This window comes from Rutidosis leptorrhynchoides, chromosome 9 (genome assembly GCF_046630445.1).
Source record: "Rutidosis leptorrhynchoides isolate AG116_Rl617_1_P2 chromosome 9, CSIRO_AGI_Rlap_v1, whole genome shotgun sequence".
NCBI classification, from domain to species: Eukaryota; Viridiplantae; Streptophyta; class Magnoliopsida; order Asterales; family Asteraceae; genus Rutidosis; species Rutidosis leptorrhynchoides.
The window spans coordinates 348,240,985-348,253,989 of NC_092341.1; the positions used below are offsets into that span (position 1 = coordinate 348,240,985).

General features: G+C 34.2%; 1 protein-coding gene across 2 annotated transcripts; it reads right to left on the reverse strand.

The window, feature by feature from the left end:
• Positions 1-3,368: 3,368 nt before the first annotated feature.
• On the reverse strand, positions 3,369-5,746 carry LOC139867067 (uncharacterized). 2 transcript variants are annotated; one of them, XM_071855392.1, is made up of 5 exons: positions 5,677-5,746; positions 5,162-5,218; positions 3,835-4,743; positions 3,614-3,757; positions 3,369-3,531 (listed from the first exon to the last, which is right to left on the reverse strand). In XM_071855392.1, the coding sequence occupies exons 3-4, from the start codon at positions 4,333-4,335 to the stop codon at positions 3,629-3,631; spliced, it is 630 nt and encodes a 209-aa protein (XP_071711493.1). In that variant the 5' UTR covers positions 4,336-4,743; positions 5,162-5,218; positions 5,677-5,746; the 3' UTR covers positions 3,369-3,531; positions 3,614-3,628. The 2 variants fall into 2 exon arrangements, with proteins under 2 accessions (XP_071711493.1, XP_071711494.1); XM_071855393.1 differs by lacking the exons at positions 5,162-5,218; positions 5,677-5,746 and having other exon boundaries at positions 3,835-4,911.
• Positions 5,747-13,005: the final 7,259 nt, after the last annotated feature.

Below are 13,005 nucleotides of genomic sequence, written 5' to 3' on the forward strand. Positions count from 1 at the left end.
GGTCAAACCGATAGCCCATGGAATCAAAATCTACAATTCCGTGCATTTTTTAGAGCAAATGATTTTGTGGTATAAAAAATCAAATTTCACTCAAAAATACCTTAACATTTTGTTACCTCAATTCCTATTTTGTGTAATTTATGTTTATTTTAACGTTTAAAAGATTATTTTATCAAATGTTAATTATAAAGATGAGTATCGTTATTTTTAAGTTAGAACTCCGTCAAAAAAATAACAATATCCTCCATTTTTTAGGTAAATCTTATGCAAGCCTCATTAATCGAATGTGTCACTATTAATTGCGTGTGTTAGATTATGAATCTAATAAAATCAGTTCATAGAAATAATTAAAGAAGTTGAGATTTTTTTAAAAATTATTTTTTAATTATTTTGACACTTTTATTGGTTGCTTCAAGTTTGAAAAGTGTGGTAGTGGTGGTGGTGGGAATGAAAATGTTAATAAAGATGATGAAGAGGACGATAGGTGCAATTTTAAGGAACTTTAGGGACCAATCATGTATTTTTAACTAATAATCGTAAATGAATTTGACGAAGATTACCTTAATTTTAAAATTTTTGAATACGTAATCCTTTTCTTGAGCAAAAAAAAAATTGAAATCATTTTCGGGCTTAGGCAAATTGAAGATTAACTTGATTGTCAAATTAGGTAACTTATGTTACCTTTTCGAGACATTTGCCCTAAATAAAATTAGATTAAAGCGTTAGTACCTTAAGAGAAAAAGTCTCCAATTTGGGGCATGCATTCATAATGGAAGCCAAGAATAGAAGACAATCGTAGCCGCTACCACCAACTGCCAATCTTAATTTCTTCAAATTTGGTGATTTGGGAACAGATTCAAGTATTAAGGATACCTGCAAAAACAAATCAAAGTCTCACAAACATCTCCACGGTGATTCATTATAATTATAAAAACATTCAATTGATGAACCGCTAACCTCGGGTTTTTTTGCGGTTATGAAAAGAGACTCCAGGGATAAAGCGCAGGACGATATCTGGACATACACCTTATTTCAAGGTGAACAATACAAGGTCGAAATCAGATAAATAGATGGATTTAACGTTATAAGTAGAAGTATACACTATTTCAAGGTGTTTCAAGCTATTACGTTGTCCACTGACGATAATACGATCCAGGTATAGTAGGTCATGGATTGATATCATCTCAAGATTTGGAGAGTTCTTTAAAAACTTATGAAAAATTTCTTTCGTCACGTTTACCTTCTTCAGTATAAGTTTTTTTAAGATAATGTAGCACAACCTCAACGCCACGATAACATCTTGGAATCATACTTGGATACAATATTGGATCATAAGTTCCACCATAACATCGAATTTTCTTTGGATACAATCTTGTTGGGAAATCAGAAGTTTCTACATTTGAACACATATAAAGAGAGAGGCCCGTCAAATCTAATTCAAGGAATTCAACTTTCATGTTCATTGCAAATACGAGCCATGTGTGAATAATATGTGCATGATCACGGTTGAAACTATAACGGATCCGAAAGTCACTGACAGTCAGGTGATTGTAACTTCGGATGAACTTTTCGCTTTCTGATTTAACTACATCAGCCGAATCCACTTTATCACGAAAAGTCTCACTACCATCATAGTTTAATTGCCTTCAATTACACCACATGTATCTCCATTTTGTAGCAACACCACTAGTGGCCACTGCATCCTTAATAGGCATAAGCGCCAATATCTTAATCACTTAATGAACACATTGTCCGGCATTTGGCTTATAATATCATATGAATTTGGCCTTTGACGACTTCCCACCTTCAAAAATGAATATCATTAGTAATTAAGCAATGATTATTAATAATAAGCATCTTGGCAATCAATGTCAATAATACTCATGTTGTTTACGTCCTGTACCTACCCGTCCTAGTTCACATAGTTACGTGGAGTACGTAATCCGTACACCATTAAGATTGTATTAACGGGTTGTATTTTACATTTATGTTCCGTAAACCTTAGAACTTATGTGGCTCTGGGTTTGTTGGGTGTTTTTCTATAAGTTGGAAATAATTAAGCACATTCAATTCAAATCCTAATTAAAGCATGCTAATATCTTCTCCAACTATTTGGGTTTTAAGTTTGAAGTGGTCAGTAATGGCTATATGTACTTAATAAAATTCTAGTTGAGCTGTTATCTGGACATATCATAAGTACCTTAACTGTAGAAGTATCCATACACGCCCAACATGTTTGAGCTATTGAGGTGAACTGCAGTAGCTATCCCTGTTTTTTTCCTTTAACTTAATTTTATTGATTTATAGTAGCTCGGGAAGGGAATGCAACTTAAATTAAATAGACAAAATTTCATTCCTCGTCCTTGAACGGTACATCAAATTTGACTCCTCGTCCTTTTTCTTTTTCTTTTTTGTGCATCCCTCGTCCCTAATGTATCACAATTCTACATCCCTCGTCCTTTTTCTTGACTCCTCGTCCTTTTTCTTTCTGTCAATTCTACATCCCTCATCCCTAAAAAGGACGAGAGATGTAGAATTGTGATACATTAGGGACGAGGGATGCACAAAAAAAAAAAGAAAAAGGACGAGGAGTCAAATTTAATGTAAAGTTCAGGGACGGGGAATAAAATTTTGTCAATTAAATATATAACGCGATTACAAGAAAACATTTTCACCTATGATATGCATATTCAATTAAGAGTAGAAATTTACACTTGTACAACAAATTTTAATCTTGGATCAATATACAAACATGTTACATAAAGAACCATCAGGGACTAAGCACACATGGTGGGACAAAATAATTTTCTAACTTACTGTTAACAATTTGTTCACTAAAAGAATTTTTAAGCTTTGACGGAGATGTAGATATTCCTTGATTGTAGGAAATTGACGACATAAGGTCACAATCCGACAGGGATGTTCTTGGTATATTGAGCAGATAACCGAAGCAACAATTGTAAGAGTGGTAGTAATTATACGCAAAATTACAATTTCCTTAATCATCTACGGCTTAGGAAACTAGCACAGATTGTTTTGTGTAATAGTTTTTGTATAGTTTACTTCACTTCTTATGCAATACAAAAATATCCATAATTTAAGAGTCATATATCATAGTTTAGAGGATGAGTATGAAATCAAAGCCCACAATAATTCAATAGTTACTTTTACATTGCAATTAAAATTCTACATCCCAGGTCTTAAATACTACTAACTGCTTAAATAACTGCCAAATTCCAATGTTTAATTAAAGGAGAATTAGACTATGACCAACTCCACACCTTCAGGCATTATTGATTTAATTCTTTCAGCAGATGATCGAGCAGCTTCCTTATTTCTCACATACGGATTCGTTACAATTGCAATTACAACTTTCTTCAGTGCAACAGAAGTTTGTATCATATATGAAGCCAGTTCAAAATCACATTTCCGACCCTTATATTCCACGATTTCAACAAGTTTGAGGTGATTACGGGAATTAGTAGCAGCCCTTGCTTTCTTTTTTCTTAAGATTTGTTTCATCCAACATGGCTGCAAAGAAATCCACATTTTTGTTAATCCGTTTAACATTTAATAAGGTTTATTTAAGTTAACAAGATTATCGCGTGAGTACCTTAATAGAAAAAGTCTATAATTTGGGGCATGAATTCATTATGGAAGCCACAAATAGAAGACAATCATAGCCGCTACCACCAACTGCCAATCTTAATTTCTTCAGATTTGGTAACATGGAAACAGATTCAAGTATTAAGGATCCCTGCATAAACAAGTCATAGTCTCACAAACATTTCAATTAGTGATTCATAATAAACATTCAACGAATAAACCGCTAACCTGAGGATTTTTTACAGCTATGGAAAGAGACTCCGGGGACAAAGCGCAGGAGAATATCTGGCTATACACATTATTAATATTCAACAAACCCCCATCAATGTCAACCTCAAACTCCTTCAGTTTTGTAAGAAGAGCAAGACGTAAATCTATAGTGTAAGTTGTGTAACCTTTGAAGGTGAACGATACAAGGTCCAAATCAGATAAATAGATGGATTTAACATTATTACAAGTATCCACTATTTCAAAGTATTTTAAGTTACGACATTGTCCACGTCCACCGATGATAATATGATCCAGATACACTGGGTTATTAATAGATATCATCTCAAGATTTGGAGAGTTCTTTAAAAAGTTGTGAAAATTTTCTTTCGTCACATTCACCCTTTTCAGTATAAGTTTTTTTAGATAGCTTAGCACCAACTCATCCGCATGATAATTGTTTGGATCTACTCTTGTAAACACTCTTGATGGGAAATCATAAGCTTCACCACGAATATACATAGAATGACGGTAGCTCGACAAATCTAGTTCAAGAAACTCGACTTTCCTTTGTAATGCAAAATTGAGCCAATGATTAAAAATATAATGATGCTTATGGTTTCAAACATAATGAATCCGAAATTCACTGACGGTCGGGAGGCTGTAGCTTTGGGTGACTGAGTTGACCTGCTTGATGAACTTTTCCTTTTTTGATTCAACTGCATAAGCCAGATCCGGTGTATTACGAAAACTCTCACTACCATCAAAGTTTAATTGCCTTAAATTATGCCACAAGTATCTCCATCTGGTAGCAACACAACTAGTGGCCATTGCATCCTTAATAGGTATAAGCGACAATATCTTAATGAGCACATCGTCCGACATTTGGCTTATAAAATCATTTGAATTCGGCCTTTGACGACTTCCCACCTTCACAAATCAATGTCATTAGCAACTTAGTGATAATTATTAATAATAACAATCTTAGCAATCAATGTCAATAATACTCATGTTGTTTACATCATGTACCTAACCCATCCTAGTTCACAAAGTTACAAGGAGTAATCCGTACACCACTGAACTTGTTTCAGAGGGTTCTACTGTCAAACATTATAAAACGTATTTAGTGGTATACGGATAAATTGAATAAATTTTGTTGATGTATTTAGTGGTATATGGATAAATTGAATAAATTGTGTTGATGTACAAGTCATCACCCAAAAGCTATTGATAGAATGTAACAGTAAAGAAAACAAACTAGATAAGTTAAAGGTGGAATGTTGTCCACAAAATAAATGAAGCAATATTTAATATGTAACTAACACAAATATTTTTAAAAGTATCAAACCTGAATATGAAGGGTAGTAGAAGAGTACCATAAGGATTCCATAATTTAATATTTAACCTGCAAGATAAGGTCAAAACGTTGGATCCGTGGAGTCATAGAAAAATTTTGTGATTTCAAGATTAAAAAAAGTCGATCACGAATGTATTAAAAATATACAGTTTTAACTGCAAAAAGAATTATAAATAATTATAAAAAAAAAAAATAAACCTAAATCAATTCGTATCTATCAAACAATAAATATACTATTACAAAGTTAAAGTAAATTGGCAGTTAAGAACAGCTCTGCATGCAGTCTATTATTAAAATAGTAATTAATCTGCAGTATAGATAAGTTTTGAATTGCTCAGATTCAGATCATTCACGTTTGTACACAAGATGACAAGAAACAGTGTTGGAGAAAACTAAATAAACCTAATCGCGACGTTTATCTATCAAACAATTACAATCAACATAAAGCTTTTATGGAACACAAATTAATGGCTCGAAACAGAGAGAAACAGGATAAAGAAGCTTACCGATCAGCAAAGGCGATGAGATGGTGGCGGTGAGAGAAGTGAGTACGAGAGAAGTTGGGTGAAAAGTTTAAGAAAACGGCCCTACATTATATAACTAGAGTGGTTTTAAGATACGGATATATGACAATGAAAACGGCGCTCTCTCTGTCTCTCTCTCCTTCTCTCTTTCTATTTGACTTTCTTTTTTTAATGATAAAATAAATAAAAAAATTTCTAAACATAGCCTTTAGAGCTACATTGGGTAGTTTAAGAGTAGTAGGTGGATATAATTACAGGGACGAAGCATATAATTTTTAAGAGTTAGAGACTAGCGACATAATTTAACCAAGATCACAGGGACCACCTCCGTTTGTACTTAAAACCACAGGGACGAAGCATATAATTTTTAAGAGTCAAGGACTAGAGACGTAATTTAACCAAGATTACGAGGACCATAGGTGTAATTAACTCTTTTTATATATATATGTTCTTCCCTCCAAGATATTGAATAAATCTATAACGTGTTTTAAAATAAAAAATGTCAGAAGGTCAAAAACTGCATACACTCCAACACAAACATGTTTTACCAAATTTAGCAATGGGGAGAGATACATAGACAATCATTTTTATGTAAAGCATGATTGTTGTTTAGATAACAAAAATGATTGTGTACATATCATCATCACCCTTTAGCAATTGAGGTGAACTATATAGTAGCTCAGTTTTTTTTTCTTTTAACTATTTCGTTTTATTGATTTATTAGTAGCTCGGGAAGGGAATGCAGCTTAAATATCTAACGATTACAAAAAAACAATTCCACCTATGATATGATATGTATATCTAATCCAATCAAGACTATAAATTAACACTTTCACAATAAATACTAATTTTGGACCACACATATGGTTGGACAGAATAATTTTCTAAATTTACCAACTCTTTGATCAATATAAGAAAGTTTAAGCTTTATCAGAGACGTAGTTATACCTCAGTTGTAGAAACATGACATAAGCTCACAATCCAACAGATAATGTATTCCGGTAACGCAAAGTCCTCTATTTCAAATTGTTAAAAATTTGTATATGAAATAACATCTAGATTGCGCTAACGGAATTGAACCGCTTTGAAGAGAAGAAGATCTACTTAGCATATTGCAAAAAAGATAGAACTTTTTTATAAATGTGCGTCTAAAAAGGAAGATACAGTAGAAAGAAACAAAACTTTTTTTTTTTCCAAACTGTGAGATATATTAATTTTCATCACAAACATTACAATACAATGGCAGTGCATACACTAACCATAAAACTCCAAATACAAATGATCCAACTAACAAACAAATACCAGCACTACTTATACAATCTGCAAACTATTTCCCACCACTTTCAAATCACACAAGCCTGCAACAGTTTTAACATTCTGGGTGTCTTTGACTTTTAAACTGGTCAACTTAAACCTAATGAAATCCTTAACTTCCAAGCTAACATCTTTGACACTCCGCTTCACATTTCTGAAGATTCTGTTGTTTCTTTCCATCCAAATATTACTTTCCATCCAAATAGCATACACCAGAGCATCAATGGCCACTTTATTCAAAATATTCCTAATGTCTTTATTTGAAGGGTATTTTGCCATATCATCAATGATCTGCATCAAGTCATTAGTTAACCCCTTATACACCAACAGCTGCCTTGTCATCTCCCAAACTTGATTTGAAAATTCACATCTAAAGAACAAATGAGCATGAGAATCTTCTTGTTTAGAACATAGACTGCAAATGAACTGCTTGTGAGGGTACCATTTCTTCAATCTGTCTTGGGTATTAAGTCTCCTCTGTACAGCCAACCACACAATAAAAGCATGTTTAGGAGTAATATGAGGATACCAAATGACTTTATACCAGCTTACATAAGGCCCATTGCAAACCAAATCCTTCCACACTTGTTTAGTTGAATAATACCCAAAACCATTTTGATGATAACTATGGTAAGACGTTGGGAGATACAAATTTGAGAGAAAATAACTCTATTACTTACAAGAATAGATTTACAGAGTATTACAAAACTCTAAAAAACTCTCAAACTCACACACACTCTCTAGGTTGTGATTACACTTCTCTGAGTGATTTTTTGGGATGATTTACAATTGAAGTTTCAACCTCTATTTATACTAAAACTTTGGTGGCGGTGGAATGGTGTGAACGAGGAAGGTGTCGTGTGAACAGAGATGGTGGGCGGCCGTCATCGTGTTCATCTTTGCTTCTTCTACATGGTGTTCAAAGAAGGCTACTTTGAACATCTAGAAAGTGAGCTTCTAGATTGTAGGCTGGAAACTTTCAATTCTCCCCCTCCAGCCGAATCCACGAACATTCCAGTTATGTCTCTGCATAACTCCAACTTCTCTCGAGTCACCACCTTTGTTAACATATCCGCAGGATTCTCCTTTGTATGGATCTTCATTAGTCTCAACAGTTGTCGATCAATAACCTCGCGTATCCAATGATAGCGAATATCAATATGTTTTGTACGGGAATGGTACATGGAGTTCTTGCTCAAATCTAGAGCACTCTGACTGTCACATTATACCTTGTACTCCTTTTGCTTTATTCCAAATTCTTGAAGATAACGCTTTAACCACAACATTTCTTTTTCAGCTTCTGCGGCAGCAATATACTCTGCTTCAGTTGTGGATAATGCAACACACTTCTGTAGTCTTGATTGCCATGAAACAGCTCCTCCTGCAAAAGTGTAAATGAATCCTGAAATAGATTTCCTACTATCAGTATCTCCGGCCATATCCGCATCTGTATAGCCTTCCAAGATTGGATCAGCTCCCCCGTAACAAAGACATAGATTCATTGTGCCCTTAAGATATCTGAGAATCCATTTTACCGCATTCTAATGCTCTTTCCCAGGGTTCGAGAGAAAACGACTCACTGTTCCCACTGCGTGAGCAATATCGGGCCTTGTACACACCATTGCATACATCAAACTTTCAACTGCTGAAGAATATGGTACTGACGACATCTCCCCGATCTCTTCCATGGATGAGGGACATGATCTCTTACTTAACTTGAAATGGTTGGCTAATGGAATGCTAACAGGCTTGGCATTGTTCATATTAAACCGTTCACGCACTCGTTCAATATACTTCTCCTGAGATAGCCATAACCTTCTATTCTTCCTATCTCGGGTAATCTGCATTCCCAAAATCTGTTGAGCCTGTCCTAAGTCTTTCATGTCAAAAGACTTCGAGAGTTCCTTCTTCAGCTGGTTGATCTTCGTTGCGTCTTTCCCTACGATCAAAATATCGTCTACATATAGTAGAAGAGCAACGAAATTTCCTTCAGAAAACTTCTGAATGTAGACACACTCATCTGCTGCAGTTTTCTTGTACCCTTGACTCACCATGCACGAGTCAAACTTCTTGTACCACTGCCTAGGTGCCTGCTTCAAACCATACAAACTTTTCTTCAGCTTGCATACGAGGTTATCTCCTGAAACCTCAAAACCTTCCGGCTGCTCCATGTAAATTTCTTCATGTAAATCTCCATGAAGAAAAGCTGTCTTTACATCCATCTGTTCAAGCTCCAAGTTCATACTTGCGACCAATCCAAGTATGACTCTAATTGAAGTCATCTTGACTACTGGTGAAAATATCTCGTCAAAATCAATCCCTTTCTTCTGTTGGAATCCTTTGACTACAAGCCGTGGTTTGTATTTCACCACTTTTCCGCTGCCATCCTTTTTCAGCTTGAACACCCATTTATTTTTCAGTGCCTTCTTCCCGCGTGGAAGTTCTACTATCTCATAAGTTTAATTTTTCTGCAGAGAATCAATCTCATCCTGCATTGCGAGCAACCATTTTTCTTTGTCCTTATGAGATACTGCTTCATGAAAACTCTCTGGTTCTCCATCTTCAGTAAGTAGAAGGTACTCGGATTCTGGATATCTACTCGATGGAATCCGACCTCGTTCAGATCTACGAACTTCTGGAATATACTGAGGAGATCCACTATCATCTTCGCGTTGTGATGGTTCTGGAACGTCTGGCAGATGGGGTTGTGGCTCCCCCTGCTCAGCACCGTCATTTTCCTCATTATCTTCTACTTCTGGCATTTCTTCTTGCACTGAAAACTCATTTCTCATTAATGATTCTGTTGTTGCCTCTGGCACCTGAGCAGCAACATTTGTCTTCTGAGATATTGTGGCCTTTTCAATATCTTCTATTGTCTGGATTTTATGGAACACCACGTCCCTACTTCTGATCACCTTTTTCTCCTTTGGATCCCATAATCTGTATCCAAATTCTTCATCTTCATAGCCTATGAATATGCATGGAGTGGTCCTTGCATCCAGCTTCTGCCTGAGCTCCTTGGATACATGTGCGTACGCCAAACATCCAAATACTCTTAAGTGAGAGTATGATGGATCCTTTCCAGACCAAAGTTTCTCCGGAACTTCAAAATTCAGTGGTACTGATGGAGATCGGTTGATCAAGTAACATGCGGCTCTGACTGCTTCTCCCCAGAATGGCTTTGGCAGCTTAGCCATACTGAGCATGCTCCGAACACGTTCCATGATTGTTCGGTTCATTCTTTCTGCTATACCATTGTGTTGAGGGGTACGTGAAACTGTCTTCTCATGTCGGATGCCATATGATCTGCAATAGGCATCGAACTGCCTAGAGGAGTATTCACCGCCGTTGTCGGATCGAAGACACTTTAACTTCTTTCCTGTCTCACGTTCTACCATGACATGAAACTTTTTGAAGTAATCGAACACCTGGTCCTTCGTCCGCAAGAAATATACCCACACCTTCCGAGAAGCATCATCGATAAATGTCAGAAAGTATCGATTGCCGCCAATTGATTCAACCTCTAAGAGACCGCAAACATCAGAGTGTACCAGACTGAGTAACACTGATCTTCTCGTTGAAGAGGAATTAAACGAGACTCTATGCTGTTTACCAAACAGACAATGATTGTAAGGATCTAGTGCAGCGTCCTTGTCTACATTGATAAGCTCCTTCTTTATTAGGGTAGACAACCCTTTCTCACTCATGTGACCGAGTCTCTGGTGCCATAAATTTTGTGAAGCTTCCTTTTCTGCAACATTAATACTTTCTGTGCAGATCTTCACATGAGTCTTGTACAGTGTGCCACAAATGTGTGTGATGATCCAGAAATTTCCGAACAAATTTAAACTTTAATCTTTATATATATCCGACACGATAAGCAAAAATCTGTAACGTTAAGTCTCGAAAGCTTTGAAACTATATTCATGTAATCAATTACCCTTTGACCATGCCTAACGATTCAAGAACAATTATGTGTAAATAAATATATATACATATACATGTGTGATTATTAAATTGAGATATATTAATAAAACATTGAACGGATTAGTTAATATGAATATAAGCTATGAGATCTATTTTATGAACTTGGAAATGTTATCAAGGTATTGAATGAATAATATGTTACATAAACGTATTTGTTCGGTGTAAGTTTATCGACGAGATTAAAAGATAATATCAAATGATTGAATTATCGGATACATTGAACTATGATTATGAGTCTCTGTTATGAGGTCCACTTTGAATTAGGAAACCCTTATTTTTTTAACGGTATTCAGAATAAATGGTAAAGTGATTTACAAGTAAGAACAAAGTATCACTTATTGGGAGTTAGACAAAAGTTAGTGGAGAATCGAATTTCATAATACTCGATTTATCATATAGAAGGAATAATTGGGATAAGATTCGTTGACTAGATAAACCCATTTGTTATGTTATATTAAGTTATATTATTTAGAAAGTTAAGGAAATTAAACTAAACATTTACGCATAAAAGAATGAAATCAAATTAAGTTTTAAAGCATAAACGTTATAGGATTTTCGATTTTGTAAAGGATCTTAAATTATATAATTAGTTTTGAAAGGATAACTAGTATGTTATTAGATAAATATTTCAAAAATATGTATAAGATTATAAATTTTAATTTAAATTAGTCATAAAACGTTTTGATATTAAACTAATATTAATAAATACGCTTTGATAAATAACAAGATTATAAATTATAAAAGTAAATGACCAAAACACTCAAAAGATTAAGTTACACTTTGAGTGAGTTAGTTTTTAATTAATTTAAGTCTAGTTATTAATAAAGGTACGTGTCACAAAATGTTTAATTTAAAATAAAATATTTTGACAAACAACGAGACTTTAATTTATAGAAGGAAATGACCACAACACTCAATTTTATAAGTTATATTTTTATAAAGGTAATTTATTGTTGAGTAAGCCTAATTTTTGTAAAAGGTACACATCACGTAACGTAAAAGGCTAGTTTTCTAAACGTACGAAAGTGCGCCCGAAAAACCGAAAGTGGTACATGAGTCGTGAGACCACGACCGTGTCATTTTTGTAAAAATTATATTTTTACCATGAGCGTAAATATAATATAATATTTAATTAATTCTAAAGATTAAATATAATATATATTAAATAATATATAAGTTATATCACGTGTAATGTAAGTTTAAAGGTGTCGGCAAGTTTTTTTTTTTAACACATATATGTGTTGGGCAATGAAAGGGGTAGGTGTGAGTGACTTCTTTTAAATACTCGAACGAATCTCGGTTTCAAATTCATTTTTGCAATCTATATTACTCCGTAGCACTTACTTATTCATATTATTTATTTATTAATTTTATTATTAAAGATTATTATTAATTTTTTTTTTTTTTTTTTTTTTTGAAAGGCATCTTATGATATTAATATTGTTAGTATTATTATTATTAATATTATACATAAAATACTACGACAAGGTTCTGCTCGATTGTTTTCAAAACGAGTTTTATGAGTGGGTCAAAGCTAAGGAAATTATGGGTTATAGCTAAGGAGGTTATGGGTAATGTTCGGGGGTATGCTCGTGAGGTCAATCTAGTGTTTATCATCTCCGTTGCGTTTGCGTATCTTTCCTGCAATATTGAATCTCAATATTGATACGTGAGTACTCATAATTTAATTTTTACATACTAATAGTGTATCCCTGACTAGTGCTCAAGAAAATAGAATTATGCATGCTTGTACATTTGATATTGCCCTTAGATAGGTTATGTTGAATCTTAAAGGTTGTTATACTAGGGATGAAATAAGGTATAAGATATGCATGTCCTTGGAAAGCTAGCGAAAAATTAAGAACTTTTCATTTAGATATCAAATGGATTCGATGAACGGTTAGAAAGTTATGAAATAAACAAATTGTATAATTAATTTCGTAATTTAAATTGCTAATGATAATTAGTGAACTAATTTTCTGGGTAATAAAAAGTGGTTATTTGGATTCT

Excerpts from the sequence above, each read along its gene's own strand:
- LOC139867067 (XM_071855392.1), bottom strand. The coding sequence starts at position 4,335 with ATGTATATTCGTGGTGAAGCTTATGATTTCCCATCAAGAGTGTTTACA. Across the intron at positions 3,758-3,834 it reads TAGCTGTAAAAAATCCTCAG|GGATCCTTAATACTTGAATC; the intron begins GTTAGCGGTTTA and ends TTGTTTATGCAG.